At 49.3% G+C, this 22,953-nt stretch overlaps 1 protein-coding gene and 1 long non-coding RNA gene across 3 annotated transcripts in view; one reads left to right on the forward strand and one right to left on the reverse strand.

Moving 5' to 3' along the window:
- LOC309529812 overlaps nt 1–17,918 on the reverse strand; it is a 34,600-nt gene extending 16,682 nt beyond the window's left edge. Inside the window, exons 1-3 of one of the 2 annotated variants that reach the window (XR_014218483.1) lie at nt 17,864–17,918; nt 12,898–13,057; nt 4,075–4,316 (exon numbers count right to left, since the gene is read on the reverse strand). This is a non-coding gene — a long non-coding RNA (uncharacterized lncRNA). Of the gene's footprint in view, nt 1–4,074; nt 4,317–12,897; nt 13,058–17,863 lie in introns of those variants that run through there. The other variant, XR_014218482.1, reaches the window with a different exon arrangement.
- KCNK3 (potassium two pore domain channel subfamily K member 3) overlaps nt 17,656–22,953 on the forward strand; it is a 101,250-nt gene continuing 95,952 nt past the window's right edge. The window contains exon 1 of the mRNA XM_082217951.1: nt 17,656–18,092. Coding sequence (XP_082074077.1) covers nt 17,810–18,092 — 283 coding nt within the window. The 5' untranslated portion in view covers nt 17,656–17,809. The remainder of the gene's footprint in view (nt 18,093–22,953) is intronic.

The following is a 22,953-nucleotide window of genomic DNA, read 5'->3' on the forward strand; positions in this document are numbered from 1 at the left end:
CCTGTTTGCGTCCCCGTTTTCCAGAGGAAATCTGAGCAGGGCAGGCCCTAGCCTGCCAATAAAACACAATAATTTGCCAGCCGGGTGCCTATATTTAGACGCCTGACAGGTGGCGGGGCTGGGAAGAGCACGGGAGCCAAATCCGAGCCCTGCCCCTCTGAGGGGAGCAGCGTTTACGAGGCCTCACTGCCGCCCCAGCGATCAAGAGGATGGAGAAATTCATGGAAGAGGAGAGAGCGATCAATGACTCCTAGCCCCAGGTAATAATAATAATAATAATAATAATAATAATAATAATAATAATTTTATTTATTTATACTCCACCCTCCCCAGCCAGAACTGGGCTCAGGGAGGCTAACACCAATAGAATTACAATAAAACTTAATAGGAAAGGGGAAAAAACACCATTTAAAATACGGGTTAAAATGCAATTTAAAATGCAGCCTCATTTTAGTAGTAGCCCATAAATCAAGACCATAAGGGGAGGGGAACATAAGGGTCAGACTGAGTCCAAACCAAAGGCCAAGTGGAACAGCTCTGTCTTGCAGGCCCTGCGGAAAGATGTCAAGTCCCACAGGGCCCTAGTCTCTTGGGACAGAGCGTTCCACCAAGTCGGGGCCAGTACTGAAAAGGCCCTGGCCCTAGTTGAGATCAATCTAACCACCTTGCAACTTGGGACCTCCAAAATATTGGCATTTGTGGACCTTAAGGTCCTCCGCGGGGCAGACCAGGAGAGGCGGTCCTAGGCTTTGTTCTGCCTCCACAGTTGGAAGCAGTGTGGCTTCTGAAAGCTCATTGCTGGAAACCACAGCAGGGGAGAATTGCTCCTGTGTTCGAATCCTGCTTGTGGGTTTTCCACTGGGGTGTCCGGTTGGTCACTGTGAGCAGAGGATGCTAGACTAGAGGGGCCTTTGCCCTGATCCAGAAGGTTCTCATTGTTCTTATTACTTGTTGTTGTTGTTTAGTTGTTTAGTCGTGTCCGACTCTTCGTGTCCCCCTGGACCAGAGCACGCCAGGCCCTCCTGTCTTCCACTGCCTCCTGCAGTTTGGTCAAACTCATGCTGGTCGCTTCGAGAACACTGTTCCACCATCTCGTCCTCTGGTTTCCTTAAGAATGGAGAGGTTGGATCTTCTTGCAGTCCATGGGACTCTCAAGAGTCTCCTCCAGCACCAGAATTCAAAAGCATCGATTCTTCGGCGATCAGCCTTCTTTATGGTCCAGCTCTCACTTCCATACATCACTACTGGGAAAACCATAGCTTTAAGTATACGGACCTTTGTTGGCAAGGTGATGCCTCTGCTTTTTAAGATGCTGTCTAGGATCGCTGCCTTGCTGTCTTATAACTAAGTATATAAAGTAATTTTTTTATAATGTATTATAATTTTAAAGCCCTTCCTGGATCACTGCCTTGCCGCGGCGAAGGGGCTTGAATAACTCGGAGAAGCTATGAGCCATGCCGTGCAGGGCCACCCAAGATGGACAGAACATAGTGGAGAGTTTTGACCAAACGTGATCCACCTGGAGGAGGAACCGGCAAGCCACTCCAGTATCCCTGCCAAGAAAACTCCATGGACAAAGACAACTGGGATAATGGAACGTGGCTAATAATAATACTTATAATAATGGTTTTATTTATATGCTGGCCATTTGACTGGGTTTCCCCAGCCACTCTGGGCAGCTCCCAACAAAATATTAAAAACACAATAAAACTTCAAACGTTTTTAAAAAACTTCCCTCTGCAGGGCTGCCTTCAGATGTCTTCTAAAAGTCAAATAGTTGTTTGTTGTTTCCTTGACATCTGACGGGAGGCTGTTTGCCGGGGTGCATAATTTGGTCACCTGTGGAATCACAAGATGAAGCCACCCAGATCACAGTACACTCTGCTCTTTTGGACCGAGGTGCATGGAAGCAGACTCTGCTTGCAGCTGCGTGACATTTGGCGATGGACGAGCACACATTGCTCTTTGCTGCGAAATTGTTGACAAGGTTCGGCCCGAGAAAGGGCTGCATTTTAGCAGCTGCAGTCCTGCAAACGGCGCAGGCAGCATCAGCCCGGAGAATGCAGCTGTTCTCTGCACCTGTGAGTTGCCTCTGGTCGGGTTTCAAGGCTGCAGGGAGAACTAGATGGGCAGCTTTCAAAGATGATTAGGTGAATTCATGGAGGAAGTGAAGGCTACCAAGGACTGCTAGCCACAATGTCTATGCGGATGCAGGTGGTGCTGTGGTCTAAACCACTGAGCCTCTTGGGCTTGCCGATCAGAAGGTCAGGGGTTCGAATCCCCACGACGGGGTAAGCTCCTGTTGCTCTGTCCCAGCTCCCAGCACCTAGCAGTTCAAAAGCATGCCAGTGCAAGTAGATAAATAGGTGGCAGGAAGGTAAATGGCATTTCCATGCGCTCTGGTTTCCATCACGGTGTCCCGTTGTGCCAGAAGCGGTTTAGTCCTGCTGGCCACATGACCTGGAAAGCTGTCTGTCTTCCTCTTTGGCCGAAACAAAATTAAAAAAATCCTTCCAGTAGCACCTTAGAGACCAACTAAGTTTGTTATTGGTACAGTATGAGCTTTTGTGTGCATGCACACTTCTTTGGCGATCACTCGTAGCTGAGTAAGATTGTCTTCCATAAACACGGTTTTAACGATGAGTCCATAAGTGGCTGTGGGGGCCAATTCTGGATCCACACGTCCTTCCACAGTGGGGACATCAGTTTCTGGGCGGGAGTTGACCATAGTGTGGATTTGCCAAGCGTGCCTTCCTCTTAGCACGTTTCTCCCTTGCGTCCTGAATCTGAGTGTCTCAGTGTATCTGAAGAAGTGCACACAAAAGCTCATACCAATAACAAACTTACTTAGTCTCTAAGGTGCTACTGGAAGGAATTTTTATTATTATTTTGTATCGACTACGGCAGACCAACAAGGCTACTTACCTGTAATTCAAAGTCCATGATACCTTTGGTAAAGGCTGTTCTCCAATTGCAGCGCTCGCAGGCACGTGTTTCCCAATTCTTGGTGTTTATACTACATCATTTTTTTTAGATTTGCATTGAGAAAGTATTTAAACCTCTTTTGTTGACCACCAGCGTTACGCTTTCCATTTTTAAATTCGGAATAGAGTAGTTGCTTTGGAAGACAATCATCAGGCATCTGTCTGCGGACAAACGCCGGCTCCCTTGGCCTGAAAGCGAGATGAGCGCCGCAACCCCATAGTCAGCTTTGACTGGACTTAACCATCCAGGGGGCCTTTACCTTTACCTTTTTCTGCTTCCATGGTTGGGGAAAGCAGTGCTTCTGAACCCCAGCTACTGGAAACTACGTATAGTGTGGGATGTGAAACACAAGAGCAGTCAAGTACAACATTCCTAGAGTGAACATGTTTACACACCGGGAGGAATGTTTGTCCAGCCAGCAGGTAAACTTCCTGTTTCCTTCTGGGCTGGGACAGACTTCCTCTGCATGTGACTAGAGGTGGGCGTGCCCTCACCTGTGCAGGTAACGACAAAAGCACAGGGCGGGGCAGCCATCTCTCCCTCTCTTTGACTACATGCATCAAAGAAGCAACATCTGATTAGCCAAAGATGCTTCCAGCCAAGAGAGGACAAAGGGACTGTCTCCTTATGAGATAGTTTCCAAGTGTATGTTACTTTTCTAAGCTAAGTCTGCCTTCTGGGATCCATCTGTGAACAGAATGTGAGTGAGTAAACTCTTTTTATACTTTTATAGAAGACTGTGTCGTGTCTTACCTTTTATGAGGGAATAAAGGGTAAATACCAGAACAGTTATTATAGAGGCTTTAGCGAGCCTGAGCAAACGCATCTGCTGCGAGTTTAAAAAGGGGAATGTTATTTTGCTAAATTGTGAACTTGTTAACACAAGTTGGAAAGGCTATTATCGAACAATATATCCTCTCCTGCATCCCTGAACATTCCCACATATAGGAGGGGACTTTGCTCTTGTGCTTGAATCCTGTCCAGCTGGGGGACAGTCCATTGTGTTCTCACAGCGGCCAGCCAGATGACTCTGTGGGAAGGCTGCAAACAGGGCCTGAGTACAAAAGCAGCCCTTTTTCCTGACTTGCAATTCAGACAGCCTGCATTGGCTGAGCTCTCCCCAACTTCCAGTTGTCTTCTGAACAGGTTGCAGTTTCCCAAGGCATGCTCATGTGAGTTCATGGAGCACATGACAGTGGTCCGATCTCGATGTGACTAAGGCATGAATCACTTGGTCATTCCTCTCCAGGAAGGGTCATAGCAGGTGAATCAGCCTAAGACATCCTTGCTACAGACGCTACCTCTGCATCCAGGTGTAGTTCTGGAGGACCCTGGAGGAAATACAGAATTATTAAAAGCCTTATGATTTCTCCCCTAGGTAAGTTATCATTTCGCCTGCAGAGAGGCCTTTGGAAACTAGGTTCAGACAATGCAAACTGTCTCTTAACTGCTGGTTCTAAATGTGTTCAGCTGTATTTTAATGCTTGTTTTAAACTACAGTGGTACCTTGGTTCTAAATTTAATCTGTTCTGGAAGTCCGTTCCAAAACCAAAGCATTCCAAAACCAAGGCAAGCTTTCCCATAGAAAGTAATGCAAAACGGATTAATCTGTTCTATTTAAAAACAACCCCTAAAACAGCAATTTAACATGAGTTTTACTATCTAATAGGAACAATAAACAATGTACTGCAGTCACACAATCAATCAATCAATCAATCAATCAATCAATCAGTAGCTGAACTGGGTTCCACACAGTCACAAAAACAAAACAAAAAGAGCCGCAAAAACAAAAACGCAAAATAAATAGCAAAAACAGACAGCGTAACACTTCAAACAGAGCACATTCAGCTGCCAAAAAAAGTTTGCAAACCAGAACACTTACTTCTGGGTTTGCAGTGCTTGGGTTCCAAGTTGTTTGAGTACCAAGGCATTTGAGAACCAAGTTACCACTGCAGTTTGTCTTTAATTGTTCCCATTACACCAGTGTGGTGTAGTGGTTATAATGTTGGATTAGGAACTGGGAGAGACCAGGTTTCAAATCCCTGCTCAGACATGAAGCTCACTGGGTGTGACATTGGGCCAGTCACTGCCCCCCAGACTGACCTACCCCACTCCTCCCTATCAGCAATGTGGGATATTTAAAACACCTCCTGCCGGCCCCAGAGCTTCCATTCCAGTTGTGGATATTTTTGATCTGGAGAGAGTGTGTGTGTATTTGAAAATGGCCATCACGTCACCTTTCCGTCTCTCCTCTTCTCCAGGCTAAATATCCAGCTCCTTCAACCATTCCTCATCAGGCTTGGTTTCCAGACCCTTGATCCTCTGGGTCTCCCTCCTCTGCACCCCTTCAAGCTTGTCCATATCCTTCTCAAACTGTGGTGCCCACAACTGCAGGTGGAGACCTGGCCAAGGCAGAATGGTAGCTGCTGCAGTGCTAGGATGGAAGAAGCCCCTAGGGGTTTTTAAAATTTTATTTTAAGTGACTCTCAATCTAAAAAAGAAACCGAAAAAATAAAATAAAAATGGCGGCCCAAAGTTCTGAATATAGGGATAGGTTAACTATGCAAGCAAGGGATGCAGGTGGCGCTGTGGGTTAAACCACAGAGCCTAGGACTTGACAATCAGAAGGTTGCCGGTTCAAATCCCCGTGACAGGGTGAGCTCCCATTGCTCGGTCCCTGCTCCTGCCAGCCTAGCAGTTCAAAAGCACATCAAAGTGCAAGTAGATAAATAGGTACCGCTCCGGCGGAAAGGTAAACGGTGTTTCTGTGCGCTGCTCTGGTTCGCCAGAAGCGGCTTAGTCATGCTGGCCATGCTGTACTCCGTCTCCCTCGGCCAATAAAGTGAGATGAGCGCCGCAACCCCAGAGTCGTCCGCGACTGGACCTAATGGTCAGGGGTCCCTTTACCTTTATTAACTATGCAAGGGCTTGGCCATCTGGTCATTTCTCTCGCACAAGCCCCATTGACATGACTGGGAGCAGCTGTGCGGTGGCATAGCAGTTAAGGACCACTGCCGGGAAATGGGAGGCCTTCGTCTGTTTTGGACGGCGATAACGAATCATGAATGGCAGGCGATCACAGAGCAATGCTCCTGCTCACTTGTCCGTTGTCCCTATGTCTCAACTCCCCTGGAGAAGAGCCACAGCGAGCTCCAGTGTGATAAATGACTTTTGAGCATTTAAACAAACAGGCGCCAGATGTTCCCTTAATCAAATCTCCATTTTGCTGCTTTTAACTATGTTACAAATCAAGGTCCGGTTTCGGAGGCAGCAACAGATGCCTTGCGTGGCTCAGAGAGCGTGCAAAATCTCCTAGCCTCCCCAGAGTCCCATCTACCAGGAAATCCTCCTGGGCAAGGTCTTATTCCCTGTTCATCTTTTCTGAGAAGCTTGCACAAGAGAACATGCTGGGAGATGCTGTTGTTTTATGGAGGCCAATGGAGAGTTGCCCTCCCTTTGCTGGCTGACTTGGCTTCCCAGTGGGACCAGTCCAGGAAGTTTGGCTCACACTCTGCCCATGACATCAGCACACGATTGCCCACATAAGCACTGGTTCCTGATTGGCTGGGAGCACACTGACAACTAGATGGTGCCTCAGCAGCAGCAGTCTGGCGAAGTAATGGCTGAAAACAGGCACACAGAAGAGTAATATTCCCCAGGTTTTTCAGGAAGCTTTTCGGTGCCTCTGCAAACACGACTCCCTGCCCCTGGAAAGCCAAAGTGGGGAGGGAACAGAGCTCAGTGGAAGACCAAGCAGAAGGTGGAAGTCCAGCTCTCAGCGTCTCCAGCCACAGGACAATGAGAAAATCCCAGGGGAATTAATCTGCACACAATGCAACCAGTGTCTGGAGTGTCTGGAGGCGGTTGGAGGATGGATGGTGGCTAACAGATTGAGGTTGAATCCTGACAAGACGGAAGTACTGTTTTTGGGGGACAGGAGGTGGGCGGGTGTGGAGGATTCCCTGGTCCTGAATGGGGCAACTGTGCCCCTGAAGGAGTAGGTGCGCAGCCTAGGAGTCATTCTGGAGTCACAGCTGTCCATGGAGGTGCAGGTCAGTTCTGTGTCCAGGGCAGCTGTTTATCAGCTCCATCTGGTACACAGGATGAGACCCTACCTGCCAGTGGACTGTCTTGCCAGAGTGGTGCATGCTCTGGTTATCTCCCGTTTGGACTACTGCAATGCGCTCTATGTGGGGCTACCTTTGAAGGTGACCCGGAAACTACAACTAATCCAGAATGCAGCAGCTAGACCGGTGACTGGGAGCAGCCGCCGAGACCACATAACACTGGTATACCTGAAGGAGCGTCTCCACCCCCATCATTCTGCTCGGACACTGAGGTCCAGCTCCGAGGGCCTTCTGGCGGTTCCCTCACTGCGAGAAGCCAAGTTACAGGGAACAAGGCAGAGGGCCTTCTCGGTGGTGGCTCCCTCCCGGTGGAACGCCCTCCCACCAGATGTCAAAGAGACTTTTAGAAGACATCTAAAGGCAGCCCTGTTTAGGGAAGCTTTTAATGTTTGATGCATTACTGTGTTGGAAGCCGCCCAGAGTGGCTGGGGAAACCCAGCCAGATGGGTGGGTTATAAATAATAATTAATAATAATAATAATAATTAAAATACAGATCAAGCGAAAGTAGGACTGGGATGTGAGATTGTTCTTTGAGCAACTGGCCATGGAACTTTCCATGCTGATGGGCTTTGGGAACCAAGAGAACCGTCTCGGTTTTGGTAACTCTGTGGACATCTGATCTGCCTCCAGACAGCACAGACTTGGCTGCTAGGAGATTTTTAATTAGCGAATAAAACCCCAGCTCCTTTTGGCTCTGCCGGGCAGCACAGCTGTGCCTGACTTTATGGTGTTTGCAAAAGGGAGGAGAGGAGAAAGCGTCATCAGCTGTTGGAGAGGCAATTGGCTGGCCTTGTGATTTAACACTAAAGGTTAGGGTTTACCAGGGAATCCACTCCTAAAATCAATATTAAGGAGGAAATGGATCAGAATATCTAAAGGGCTGCCACGTGGAGGATGGAGCAAGCCTGTTTTCTGCCGCTCCAGAATGGAGGACCCAAACCAATGAATTCACATTGCAAGAAAGGAGAATCTGAATTAAAACTTAGGGTGTGTATATGGGACTGGCTGAAATGACCGGCAGAATCCGTGATCAGGGGAAAGAGACGGCGGAAGAAGACTGGAAGAAATTTAAAGTTTATCTTAAGAAATATTGTAAAATCAATGAGTGCTAAAATGTCCAGATCTTAAGGAAAAAAGGGGTTTACAGCTGAAAAAGATTAAGTAAAAGAAAAGAAAAGAATAAGGGAAAAATTCAATAAAATCAAGTGTTAGGATTTGCTGAAATAATTTTGGAAATTGGGATGTGGAAAGGGGTGGTATAGGGAAGTCGACGAAGTAAGCTTTAAGAAAAAAAAAGGATATGAAATTATACATGTTTTGTTTGTGTGTTTGTTTGTTTATTTGTGTTTATAAAAACTTTGTGAAACCAATAAAAATTTTATAAAAATAAAAATTAAACTTAGGGTGTGATGGTCTTTCAGCCCTTGTGGTGGTGGGGAGCGCCTGACCAGTGCTGAAGCAACACTCAAGACTAGCTCAGCACTCAAGATTACCTGCAGCAGCATCCCATGCTCTGTCCATGGTCCTGAATCTCCCCTTTATTTTCCTGCATCTTGCTCTTTGGATCACTTGCTCGCTGGACTCTGGAACATTGCCTTACTTCTCTCCTCAAGCCAATTGCTATACAGCGGTACTTTGGGTTAAGTACTTAATTCGTTCCAGAGGTCTGTTCTTGACCTGAAACTGTTCTTAACCTGAAGCACCATTTTAGTTAATGGGGCCTCCGGCTGCTGCCGCACCACTGGAGCACGGTTTATGTTCTCATCCTGAAGCAATGTTCTTAACCCGAGGTACTATTTCTGGGTTAGCGGAGTCTGTAACCTGAAGTGTCTGTAACCCGAGGTACCACTGTACTCCATGAGTATGTTGTTGTTTAGTTGTTTAGTCGTGTCCGACTCTTCGTGACCCCATGGACCAGAGCACGCCAGGCACTCCTGTCTTCCACTGGCTCCCGCAGTTTGGTCAGACTCATGTTTGTAGCTTTGAGAAGTATAGTCGGTGGTAAGCTAATCTCTAGCCTCCATTCAGACAAGCAAGGGACGTGGTTAGAACTCAAGGACACATTCCAACCAGGTAACTTGGGTTGTGAACCAGGGCCGGCGAGGGGGTGTGGCCTGGAGATAGAGGGCGTGGCCTGAAGAGAGTTTGGATGGCCATAGAGAGAGCACTGGAGGGCTGCATGTGGCACAGCAGCTCTTGCCTTGTAGGTCTTACTCCACGAAGCCAGTTGCTGAGATTAAAACTCCCTGCCTCCCCACAGCCGTCTAGGTCTTCTCCTTCCCAGGGCTTCTTCCAAGCAGTCAGAGACTGAGCCTGTGTGCAGTCTGCCTTTGTTCCTCCCTTTTCATGCCTCTTCTGGTTCTGGGTGTCACAGGAAGAAGGGAGCCTGGTGCAGCAGGATTCACCAGCCTGGCTCACCTCTGCCTCTTGGCCTCCCTCTCCCGCTGCTTCAGCTTCTAGTTCTTGACTTCTCTCTGCCACAAACTCTCCCAGCTCACTAAGCCCTGTTACCCCTTCAGCCTCCGACACCTCTTCTTCCCAGTCTGCTCCCGGGCTCTGAGCCTTCTTCCCTTGATGGTGTGGGAATGTTCTGGGGTGCAGGAGAGGATATATTGACTAATTATATCCTTATCCAACTTGTGCTAACAAGTTCCCAAAATATCAGCAGAGTTTATAGACATTCCCCTTTAGGTTCGCAACGGTAACGTGTGCACAGGTTCGCTAGAACCTCTATAATAATTACTCTGGTAATTTCCCCTTTTGTTCCCTCTTAAAATACAAGACACAACACAGTCTTTATAAAAGTATAAAAGAGTTTACTCACGATCTGTTCACAATATGATCCCAGAAGGTAGACAGGCTTAAAAAGGTTACATACACTTAGAATCTATCTTGTTGCAAGATAGACCTTATCTCCTCTCTTGGCTGGGAGCCAAGAGGGCATTTTTAGATGCTTCCTCATCGAAGGAAAATGGCAGAGAGAGAGAGATGGCTGCCTGCCCTGTGCTTTTGTCATTACCTGCACAGGTAAGGCCACACCCACCTCTGGTCACATGCGGAGGAAGTCCGTCCCCAGGAAGTTTGCCTGCTTGCTGGACAGACATCCCTCCCCATGTTCTAACATGTACACTCTAGGAATGTTGTCATTGACTGCTCCTGTGCTTACATCCCACAAGCACAAGTTGGATAAGGATATAATTAGTCAATATATCCTCTCCTGCACCCCAGAACATTCCCACACCTTCTTCCCTTGATGGTTCCCCAGCTGGTTCCTCCCACCATTCCTCTATGTCCTCCCAGTCCTTGAAACGGGATCCGAGGTTCCCCTTCCCTGCTTCACCTGGTCCTCCCACTGAGGGGTGTGTGGATGTTTCACCAATGAGAGCTGACAGCAGGAGACAGAGTTCTCTTGATAGAGAACTTTTGGGAATGTTGAGGATAGCAGGAGAAGGATGTATTGATGAAATATTATCCTTCCTCACTCACGCTAGTGAGTCTGTAGCAGAGCACATTCCCTTCCACATTGTAGGAAGCCAATTCATGGATTCGTTAGAATCATTTGAGTTAAGCAATCCAGTCTGGCTTGTCCAGATTGGATTGTTCATGGTAAATCCTCTTTAGTTCCCTCTTAAAAACAATACTGACGCAGCAGTCTTTTTAAAAAACTAATGATAAGGTTTACTTATATTCAGTTCACAGTATGGTCCTGAAGGCAGGCTTGAGCTTGTAGCTACAGCTGCAGAGAAAAGTGTGGGTTCATCCTCTTGAGAGGGATGAGCCCATGTGCTGCTGGCTGAGGGCCAGCAGACAGCAAGAGCATCAAGATGGAATAAAGCAAAGAAGAAGGAATGAGAGAGGAAGGTGGCTGCATGACTAGACCTTTTGTGGGGTCTGGAAGGGTCATGCCCACCTACCTGGTCACCTGCAAAGGAGGGATGCTCCAGACCAGGTGTGACAGGAAGTCCTCCTGGCTGGACCAACATTCCCCTGCATGTCCACTCTGGGCAAACAGGACATGTTGCATTTGACTGTTTCAGTGATGTTACATCCCATAGAACTCACTGGAGCATTTTATTTTAAGGTGCCCAGAGGACATTGTGTTTGCCACCCTCTGTTGGGTGATAGACCCCTGCCTTGGAAGACAAACAAGAAGAAGACCTAGATTCCTGTCCTTGTCTCATGCAGAATTCAAGGAACCTGAGGAGCAGAGCACTCAAATGATATTAGGCAACAGAGCCTTGCAAACCTGCCGTATTCCTCTAGTGCAGTGTTTCCCAACCACTGTTCCGCGGCACACTAGTGTGCCTCGAGATGTTGCCTGGTGTGCCGCGGGAAAAATTAAAAAATTCGAAAGATTTTTTTTTTAAAGTCAAATTTTCGATTGGGGTGCCGTCAATAGATGACCCCTGGGGTTCCCTCCCTCCCTCCCGCTCTGCGCCTCCCTCCTCCTCCTCCTCCGGGGAGGCCCTTCCTGGCTCTCGGCCAAGGCTTGGCGGCTGCCAATCACTCACTTGCTCGCCCACCCGTCCCTCCATCCCTGCACCCGGCCTCTCCCCCTCCGTCCCCGGCGCGGGGGCTGCCGGGATCCGTAGTCCCCTTGCCCTTGGGCTCCGCGCCCGCGCAGGGTGCGCGAACTACGTTTCCCAGCGTGGCCTGGCGGGCCGGGCGTTTTGTTTGAAGCGCTCTTCTCCTGGCCATGGAATGAGCGCAGCGGCGGCGGCCGGGCAGGCAGGGGCTCTTCCGCGCAGACCCCGCGCAGCCTGCCTGCGCCCCCGCGGAGATCGGGCGGCAGGATGGAGCCCGGGGATCCCCGCGGAGGCGGAGTGGCGGAGGCGGAGGCTGCCCCCCAGGTAGGGCTGCGTCGGGGGTTTTTTATTTTTGCAATGCTGCATCCGCGCCGGAGGGGACACATCGGACCGCGGCGAGACCCCTTGGCGGGCATGCAAGGCAATGCATGCGTGCAGGCGTTGCATGGAGTGCAGTGCAATGCAATGGCAATGCAGCGCCCTGCATGCATGCATGCAACTTCCACCGGCGCTCCGGACTTGGCAGGTGAGGGGGGTCCCCAGTGGGCGGCAGAGAGAGCCGGGAGGGCGAAGGGGAGCCGGGGGGGGAGCAGCGCTGCTCCCCGAGCCGAGCCCGGGGGGAAACTTCGGCGTCGTTGCGCCGGGTGTTGGAAGCGGAGGCTGGCGGGGGCCCCTCACCTGCAAAACCTGGTCGCCTCTCATATATTTCGTGCATTGCATTCATCGCCCGCTTTCTCCTCCAAGGAGTTCCCGGGGGGCGCGCGTGGTTCTCCCCGTGTTATCCTCGCAACAACAGCCCTGCGAGGTGGGTCAGGCAAGTGGCCCAAGGGAGCACCCAGGGATTGTCCTGGCCAGGTGGGGTGATTTGAACCCTACTCTCTGCCCGGTCTTCGTCCTCATTTAGCCCCCACATGTGCATGACTGAGGTTTTCCCCCCTCGTCTTGGCTATGGTGTGAGTCTGTGCTGTTAATTAATGGGGTTCTGCCTTCGGAGAAGATGAGCCAGCCCTCAAGGAGGTGATTATGTAATTTGCTAGCAATTCATGTGCCTCCCGGCGTGACGCTGCGCGCTGACGTCACGGGGCTGTAATGGTGGTGTGCCTCGAGATTTTTTTCATGAAACAAGTGTGCCTTTGCCCAAAAAAGGTTGGGAAACACTGCTCTAGTGGCACCTGTGATCAAATTGTGTTGTCTCTCTGTGCATGGAAGCATCCCACAGGAGCCAAGCGTGGCCAATTATTTATAAGTACACCAAACCTTTCTTATTCCTCAGAGGACTCTTCCGGAGCCTGACAGGCATCAGTGTGGCGTAATATTGTCTTCCTCGCTTTTGTCCTTGTGTTGGGGGTGGGGGGAGGCTGGAAGCATCTTTCCAGAGAAGGGGTCTCGCTGCGGGTGGGCTGCAGGCAACTCAGCTCTGGAGGCAGAGGAGAAGGGGAAGGGGAACATTGAGGTGGCCCTTCGCCAGATGGGTGCGCACCAGATGTTTTGGACTATAATTCCCACAAGCACCACCATGTGGCCATAATGATTGGGACTGATGGGAGTTGTAGTTCAGAACACTAGCTGGCAAGGGGAAGCCAATTCAGGCAGCAATGCGTCCTCCTTGATTTGTTTGCACACATTTTCACTTTTAAAATCCCTTTGCTGGGAGTTGTGCACATTTACCCCCCCTTAAAAAAAGTAAGGATGGTGTTCTGCCACTGTTTTATTCCGACAGGCCTTTGCAAACTGACAGGGTTTTAAAAATATATATATTATTGTTAAAGGAAGTGGCTTTTAACAGTGCTGTACTGTTTTTATTATCTGTATAGACTTGGGTGTTTTTTATTGTTTACATGGTTTTAGTTTAATTACTTTTAAAATGATTATCTTTCATATGTTCTTAGTGTCTTGTATTTTGACAAAATAAAAAAAATTCCTTCCTGTAGCACCTTAAAGACCAACTAAGTTAGTTCTTGGTATAAGCTTTCGTGTGCATGCACACTTCTTCAGATACACTGAAACAGAAGTTGCCAGATCCTTCTATATATAGAGAAGGTGGGGAGGGGTATTACTCAGAAGGGTGGTGGGAATCGGAGATTGGCAGATAGCTGAGATGAGCCTGATGAGCCTGTTGACGACTCTTAACGACTGTAGTAGGTCTTACAGGAAAAGGCAAGGGGTGAGAAGGTGAGAAGTGGCTTAGTCATGTATAATGAGATAAGAATCCAATGTCTCTGTTCAGACCAGGTGTCTCCATAGTTTTAAGTTTGGTAATGAGTTGCAATTCAGCAGCTTCTCTTTCCAGTCTATTTCTGAAATTCCTTTGTAGTAAAACAGCTACTTTGAGATCTTGTATAGAATGTCCTGGGAGATTGAAGTGTTCTCCTACTGGTTTCTCTGTTTTGTGATTCTTGATGTCAGATTTATGTCCGTTTATTCTTTGGCGTAAGGTTTGGCCTGTTTGTCCAATATAGAGAGCTGAAGGACACTGTTGGCATTTGATGGCATACACAATGTTAGACGATGAGCAATTAAATAGTCCCGAGATGGTATGTGTGATGTTGTTGGGGCCAGTAATGGTGTTGTCCGGGTGTATGTGGCAGCAAAGTTGGCATCTGGGTTTATTGCAGGCTCTGGTGCCAGTGTCCGTGTTAAGTCTGGTTGTAGTATTATTGTGGGTTAGGAGTTGTTTAAGATTGGGTGGCTGTCTGTAGGCAATGAAAGGTCTTCCTCCCAGAGCTTGAGAAAGAGAACTGTCATTGTCCAGGAGAGGTTGTAGATCTCTGATGATGCGTTGAACTGTTTTAACTTGGGAGCTGTATGTGATGACTAGTGGTGTTCTGTTATTTTCTTTTTTGGGTCTGTCTTGCAGCAAGTTCTCTCTGGGTATCAGTCTGGCACTGTTGATCTGTTGTCTAACTTCATCTGCTGGGTATTTTAGTTCTGAAAAGGTTTGCTGTAGATCTCTTAGGTGAGAGTCTCTGTCTGTAGAATTGGAACAGATGCGGCTGTAACGTAGTGCCTGGCTATATACAATGGACTGTTTGGTATGTTTGGGATGGTAGCTAGAGGCATGTAGATATGTTTGTCGGTCAGTTGGTTTACGGTATAAGGTGGTGTCTATGCTTCCATCCTGTATTTTTATAGTAGTGTCCAAAAAATGTATTTCTTGCATAGATTGATTCATTGTAAGGTTGATTGTGGGGTGAAAATCATTGAATTTCTGGTGAAAGGTGTCCAGGGTCTGTTGACCATGTGTCCAGATGATAAAAATATCGTCAATGTATCGCAGGTACAAGAGAGGTTTGAGTGGGTAGGAGTTTAGGAAACGTTGTTCTAAATCTGCCATGAAGATGTTGGCATACTGTGGGGCCATGCGGGTGCCCATTGCTGTGCCACTGATCCGAAGGAACAGGTCATCACCAAATTTGAAGTTGTTGTGGGTAAGGACAAATTGGCAGAGTTTGGTGGCAAGGTCCGCTGTGGTTTTATCTGAAATGGTGTTCCTTATAGCTTGTAAACCATCGTTGTGTGGGATGTTGGTATACAGAGTATATATTTTGACAGTATTGCTTTAATTTGTGCAAGACGACTTGAATCTTGGCCTGGGGGAAAAAAAGGCAGGTTATAAGTAAATATAAAATGAGGTTTTACACAAAGTAGACCCATGGAAATCAACAGACATGGCTAAGTTAGGTCCATTAATTTAAACAGGTCTACTCTGTGTGAAACTGTCCTAAAGAATCGAAAAGAAGCAAGGGAACCCTGATAGAGTTGGCAGAAGGAGGATAAATATTTGGAATGAACGGAGGAGGAGTTTGAAAAGTCTGCTGAATCCTTCCATCATTACTATGGGATATCATAGCCCCCTTTTAGTGGAATGCCAATTTTAGTCTTTATAGAGAGGTTGTGCAAATGAGGGCAGGAAAACTGTAAAGAGTCTGTTGGCACCTCCAAGACGAGCAGATTTAGCGTGGCTTCTGGAATCCTCTTTTTGCCAAATGAAGGAAGTCCTGCTCCCAGCTGGTTGATAGACACTCGCATACAAGCCCAGAAGAAAACTTTTTTTGCAAGCTGTGGTCCTTCGTGGGCATCCACTGAAGTGGAATGATGGAAGATTCAGGACAGGGGAAAGGAAGACTTTCCCCATGCAGCGTAGAGTTAGTCTATGGAACTCACTCCCACAAGAGCCAGGGACGGCCACCAACCTGGATGGCTTTAAAAGAGGACTGGGCAAATTCAGGGGATTAATAAATAAGGGGATTAATAAATAAGAACATGAGAAGAGCTCTCCTGGATCAGGCCAATGGGCGTCCTGTTCTTGCATTGGCCAGCCAATCCCCTTTCACAAGGCGATCTGGTTTATCTTGTAAAGCACATAGCTGAAGCACAATTGCAAAACAATAATAACGACATCAGAAGGTGATTTTTAAAATACTTGTGGGAAACAAGAGCCCTCTCCCCTCCGGCAGTTTCTAGCCACAGGTATTGCTGCCTCTGATTGTGGAGGCAGAACACATCCATGATGCCTAGTAGTCACTGACAGCCCTCTTCATGAATTTGTTCAATCCTCTTCCAAAGCCATCTAGATTGGTGGCCATCACTGCCTGCTGTGGGAGGAAGTTCTGTAGCTTAACTTTAACACTTTAGCTGTGGTTCCCGAATTGCAAGGGACCGGTCCCTACCAGCCCCTACAAGTCTGTGAGTCCATGACCTCAGAAGGTGGTGGACTCGCCTTCCTTGGCTGGCCACCTGTCAGGAATTCTTTATCTAAGATATGGTTACCAGATTCTTTTCAATGAATCCGGGGACACTTTTAATTTTTTTTTTTTTTAGCTGAGTAGCAACAGGGAGTCAGTAGAGGGGATGGTGAGGCAAAAGACCTTGGGCCCAAACACGCGTGCATGTTGTATAAAAGTGCAAAGTCCTTCTTTCGCACCCTGTGAAACATAAATGCACAGAGTTTTTAAAAAACTGGGCAATGGCTGCCCACCCGCGACTCCTGAGCAGTCAAAACAAAGGGGGCAGGAGATCGCACAAGACACATCATATGCGCACAAGACACATCATATGGGGACTTCCGGCGAGGAAAAATGGCAGGCACATGGCAGCGACCAACTCCTGAAGCCAGCCAGAGCCAACTGCACTACCAGGCTGGCTCCGGGCTGCTGAGGCTGCCGCTGCCACATTTCCCGGGGACAGATTTGGAAATCCGGGGACTGTTCCTGGGGACATCTGGTAACCCTAATCTAAGATCCCTGCATTGCAGGGGGCTGGACTCTTGGGGCCCCTTCCATCCCTGCAATGTTATGATTCACTGGGATTTTAAAACAGAGCTTGGGTGGCCATTTATGTTGGATCCTTTCGCTGTTATCTCTGCATTGCAGGGGGTTGGACTAGATGACCCTTGGGATTCCCTCCACCTGTACAGTTGCATGATTCTGCAACATAGAGGCTTTTAAAACAGAGTTTGTGGGGCTGCCTCTGGGCCTTTCGCTGCACTAGTAGACTCTTGGGGTCCCTCCCAACGCTACTACTCAATAATTCTATAATTCTGTGCTACCCCATAAGTCTATAATCCCCCGGAGGTTTGCAAAGACAGGTTGGACGGCTGTCTCTCAAGGACCCTTTCCCGGAGGTCCCTGCCCCGCGGAGGCTTGGACAGGACCACTCTTCCAACCCTCCCAAGCTAGCAAAGTGCGTGGGGCAAGGAAACAGCACCCCTGGGATCCAAGCTCTTGCGGGCCCGGGGGTCTTCTCCCTGGGGGGGGTCCTCTCTCCTTACCCCTCCCCTCCCCACCGCACCCCGTCCCCCCTCCCCTCTAAGGCCGGCCGCCCGCCCAGGCGGCGTGGCCCGGGCTCTCCTGGAGGTGGTGCTGAAGGGACAGCTCCGCGGCTCCCTCCCTCCGCCCTCCGGCGCGCTCCCCCCCCCCCCGGGGAGCCTGGGCGGCGGGTGCTGCCCGCCCGCCTTCCCGGAGCAGCCGTCGCCTTGGCCAGCCCAGCTGCCGCGGGAGCCTCAGCAGCGGAGGCAGCAGGCAGGCGCCGGAGCAGCAGCCATGAGCCAGGCAACGGCCGCTTCTTGCGTCTCCTCTCCATCCTCGCCTCCCTCGGCTGTAGCAGCAGCAGCAGCAGCGCCCTCCGCTCGCGGCTCCCCGGCGTCCGGCAGCCCCAGCCCGGCGGGACCATGAAGCGGCAGAACGTGCGGACGCTGGCGCTGATCATCTGCACCTTCACCTACCTGCTGGTGGGCGCCGCCGTCTTCGACGCGCTGGAGTCCGAGGCGGAGACGGCCGACCGGACGGCGCTGGAGGAGAAGCAGCTGGAGCTGAAGAGCAAGTACAACCTGAGCGAGGCCAACTACTGCGAGCTGGAGGGGGTGGTCCTCAAGCTCAAGCCCCACAAGGCCGGCGTCCAGTGGAAGTTCGCCGGCTCCTTCTACTTCGCCATCACCGTCATCACCACCATCGGTAAGGCGGCCTCGCCGCGCGCCCATCGCCGCCTGCGCCCCGGGGCGCCGACGGAGGCTGCACGAAGCCCCCGAGGGGGTGGTGGGTGGGGAAGAAGGACTGTCCCCAGAAAGTGTGTGTGCGTGCCTCTCTCTCCCCCCCCCGCCACATTCCACCTGTATAGTTTGTCCTCAGTTTCCCCTTTGGGGCCGGACCTGCCTCTCCCCCCAGCGTTTCCGAACCGCTTTCCCACTTTGGAGAGGGAGACGCCGGTTTGGAGAGGAGTTGGGCAACTTAAGAACGGGCTTCGGAAACCTTTCGCTGAGTGGTTTTCTTTCTTGCGGGGGCGGGGGGGGGGTTTCCCTGCCTTATTACTTTACTCTCCAATAGACACACAAAGCCCCTCTTCCAGCTATATAATCGCTTTCTCTCTCTCCATCATCATCCAAGCTCAGTACACGGCTCAGGCCCCGATCCCGGTCCACCCGTTTTTTTCCTCCTTCGCCTTCTTCTGTTGTACCCTCCACCCCCGCCCCGAAAGTAATCTTCGGGTGGGGTGTGCGCAGGAGATGGCACGTTCTCAGCGGCGCCCGGAAGAAAAATCTCCCTTAAAAAAACAGCAACAGCCTCCCAGACCTAAAGCAAACCTGTTTCTGGAAAAGTGGGGGACTGGTTGTTTTTATAATGACCCCCCCCCCACCTCACTAGGCTTCTATGGAAAAAGTGGCGAGGGGCGCGGAGAGGTCTGGAGGCAGGGAGCGTGAAATGCATGCTAAAGCGCGAGGAACAATGAAGACAAAGGGTCTTCCCTGGAAAGCAGACCCCTCCTCTCTTGTCTCTCCCCCCTCCCCATTTAAGACCACCAAACCAGATGACTGGTTGGGATTGGAGGCGCGACTGTGATCTCCGGAATTTCTCGTGGAGGGTCGTTGGTGTGTCTGGGTAGAAGCTGTGGCCGAATGATCTTTTGCTGAGTTGGGGGTGGGGGGGGAGGGCGGCGGCTGTCGATTATGGGATGGGGGGGCTGCTTAGGGTACTAAGCGAGCGGAACTGGGGCAGGTTTCAAGTCCCCAGTGAACTCAGAGGCAGCGCTTGGACGAATTTCTCGCATTATTGACCCCACTGCCTTCCGAAGCATGCTTACCAAAGAGTAAATGCCGTTGGGCACAGTGGAAGTTACTTCTGAGTAAACAAGCAGTAGGGTGCGTTATTGGGCTGCGGACAGGAGTATATAAATTTACTAGGAAGAGTTATCAGGTTTACTTCTGAGTAAAAATGCGTAGGCTGGCCCATAAAGATGTCTTTTGCACGGAATGAGGAAGGCAGTAGCTCAGAGGCAGAACAGCTGCTTTGCTTGTAGAAGGTGGCATCTCCAGGCAGAAGCGGGAGAGATCCTTGGCTGAAACCCTGGGCAGCAGCTGCCAGCCCGTGTCGACAATATTGTGTTGTATGAGCCAGTGATCTCGCTGACTGTCATAAGCCAGCGGCCGAGGTTCTTACCAGATGCATTCACTGTGCAATCCCACGCCTGGTCCCTCAGAAGCAAGCCCAGCTGCATTCCGCGGGGTCTACTCTCGAGTAGGCGCGCCGGATCGCGGCCTGCAAGAGTTAGGAAGCACTTTTCGGACCCCTCCCCCTTGCCATCTGTGCGTGACCGCTTCCTAATCCCTGTAGGGAGAGGGAGACGACGCTGCGTGTGATGCAGGCGATTTATTAATCTGTCGTAAAAGGCGTGAGCTGACTTTATCTACCTGCCCTCAAGTGGGGTGTTTTGGGGGGTGGGTGCGTGGGCTTAGCAAGAGGAAGGTTGCCCCCCACATACCCTACTGTGCAGGAAGCGACTGAGGTTCAGGAAGCTTATTTTTCTTCCTGCTTCTCTGGGGTAAAACAAAAAAGGATCTCCTTTGCTCCTCCGCTGTTCCCAGAAGAAGGATGCGAGCTCGTGGATTCAGGGCTCGTGGGTTGTTTATGGGGAACACCCAGCCTGTCGTTTTGCCAGTTTCCAAACATGTGAATCAAAACACAGAGGAAGCCAAGGCGTGGGGCGGCGGGGGGGGGAGGTCTCGCCGTGTCTGCAATGCGCAGGATTCCTGCGAGTGGGCAGCGTTGCAAATAGAAGGGGGGTTTCCTTGCCCAGAGAAGTCCTATACTTGGGGATCTTCTTTGCCACCCTCCTTTCCACTAAGCTTCGGAAGATCCTCTGCGCGAGGCAAGAGCCTCAGATCTTTAAGAGCACCTTTCAGTTCAGTCTGCAGTTGTGAGCACACTAACGAAGGAGTAAACGCCATAGAGCCCAGTGGGACTCACTTCGACGTAATCGTGGGATCCTGATCTGCCAAGCTTTCAAGAATAATCCAAATGCGTAGCAATGTTTTTCCCCTTACCCGTTTTGCGTGCTTGGCGTTCCAGGGCTTGTTCCCATTTTACAGATGGAGTGTTGAGGTGGGCAGAAAGGAACCCGTGTCAGAAGGCGGAGAAATGAAATCCCAGGTCTTTTTGGCCCCAGAGCATCCTTGAAGTTTTCCCTTGGGTCTATTTGTTGTTTCCTCATCGTACTCAAAGTGCCCCCCACCCTCATGGGCTAAGTCATGTGATCTGAAGTGGGTAGGCAAGAAACCCCTGGATTATCCCAAAGTTCATTAGCACAATATTAGATATTCTATGGAGAAATTGAGAAAAGGACCCTTCTGTAAGCAGAAATGTATTAATTGCACCTCAGTATTTTCTCTTACAATAAAGTCGGAAAGGTCAGATGTATTGCAAAGTCTAAATCTTCAGCTGTGCATGATGTAGTTCATCTTCAGTCCTGTGCACTTAGGAGTAAGTCACATTGAACTTTGGAGTGAGCATAGAATCATGTTGCCTGTTGAGTAAACTGGGCAGGCATTTGCTTTGACCCTTCCGACATTTCTCTTCTTAATGGGGACAGAAGGCTTTCCTTTGACGCTTTTTAAAAGGAGAAATTATGTGCCTCTGTTTACGACGTATTAAGCCAGCTACAAATAGAGCATTTTTAAGGACAAACAAATGCAATTGGGCGCAGTTTGACGCGCAGAGGAAGAGATCAGTTTAAGCTCCTAACTCTTGCTTGCAATCAGATTAATTCCTGATTTATGCCGCTGCTCTGGAATTCTGGCCAAAGACCTCCAGAGGCCAGACAGCCTTGAAGCCTGTTGCAGTGCTTCCAAATTGTTTCTCAAATCCCGAGCTCTTAAAAGCGCTTCCCCGCAGAGTCTCCTTGAAATATGGCGCATACCCTCTCTTCCTGGTTTCGATTTTTTTGGTGCTTTCCCTCTGTGCTGAATTATTTCACTTTTTTTAAAAAAACCTTTCTACGGCTTTTCCTTCTCCTTCGTGTTCAGAACACCTTTTTGAGAGAGGACACTAACTGCTGTTTCCGGTTGGCAATACTTATGCCCAAAAAGAGTATGAATAAAACAAAGAAATAAATGCAATTGAATCAATAGCAGCAGCAAAACCAAAATCGGTTACTCAGTGAAGGTGTCCCTGAAAAGGACAGCTTTTTATCTTCTCTGAAATATTTATTCTTTATTAAATTTCTATACCAACCTTCAGCCAAAGATCACAGGGCAGTTTATAATATAACAACGGAAAAATATATAGCATAATAACAAACAAAAGCAATAAACCCCCAGTTCCAAAGGACGTAGATTGTTAAAGGTCTGGGAGAAGAGGGATGTTTTTGCCTGGCACCTAAAGATCTATAATGAAAGGACCAGTTGGGCTTCCTTGAGGACAGCACTCCACAAACATGTTAGCCAAATATTTGAAGATGGAGCAAGCATGTTTTCTGCTGCTCCAGAGGGTTAGGACTCGAACCAGTGACTTCAAACTGCAAGAAAGGAGACTCCAACTAAGTCAGGAAGAACTTTCTGATGGTCAGAGCTGTTCGACAGGGGAACAGACTTTTCAGAAGGTGGTGGACTCTCCTTCCTTCGAGGTTTCTAAGCAGATGGCCCTCTATTATGGAGGCTTGAGCTGAGATTCCTGCATCTCAGGGGGTTGGACTGGATGCCCTTCGGAGGTCCCTTCCAACGCCACAATCCTATCATTCTAAGTCACAAGAACGGAAAGAGTCCCTAAACCAGGGGTCAGCAAACTTTTTCAGCAGGGGGCCACCATCCCTCAGACCATGTGGGGGGGGGCGGACTATATTTTTGGGGATAAAAGAACGAATTCCTATGCCCCACAAATAACCCAGAGATGCATTTTAAATAAAAGCACACATTTTACTCATGTAAAAACACGCTGATTCCCGGACCGTCCGCGGGCCGGATTGAGAAGGCGATTGGGCTGGATCCGGCCCCTGGGCCTTAGTTTGCCTGCCCATGCCCATGCCCTAAACCCTCTGACAGTGGCCTTCTCAAATCCCATGGCACTTGGGGAAGTGGCCCTGTTGTTTGCTACAGAATGTAAACAGCAGTTGGACTCCTTTAGGGAAAAGGCCTCTCTGACTTTTGTAGGTTCCTGACTCTGGCAAAAAAGAACCAGGGCACTTGTTGCAAAAGAAGCTATGCAGGATCTGTTGAGATGGCTGGGGAAGTTTTTAATGTTTGATGTTTAATGCTTTATCGTGTTCTTAATATACTGTTGGGAGCAGTCCAGAGTGGCTGGGAAAACCAGGGTATTATTATTATTATTATTATTATTATTATTATTATTTGGCTGCACTAGTTGCCAAGTCCAGCTCCATGGAAAGCAGAGGCCAATTCCAGAGGTTACAAGGGATTGGATCAGTTGGAAAACTCGGCCCAAGACTCAATTGCTATTGCAGTTTTTGGCGCACAATGGCTGTGGGAAAATTGCAACCTTCGCTAAGATCCCAGTGGCTTTAGTGATGGCAAATGTGCCAGTACCAGTG

This window comes from Podarcis vaucheri (genome assembly GCF_965113315.1).
Source record: "Podarcis vaucheri genome assembly, chromosome: 3".
Taxonomy (NCBI): Eukaryota; Metazoa; Chordata; class Lepidosauria; order Squamata; family Lacertidae; genus Podarcis; species Podarcis vaucheri.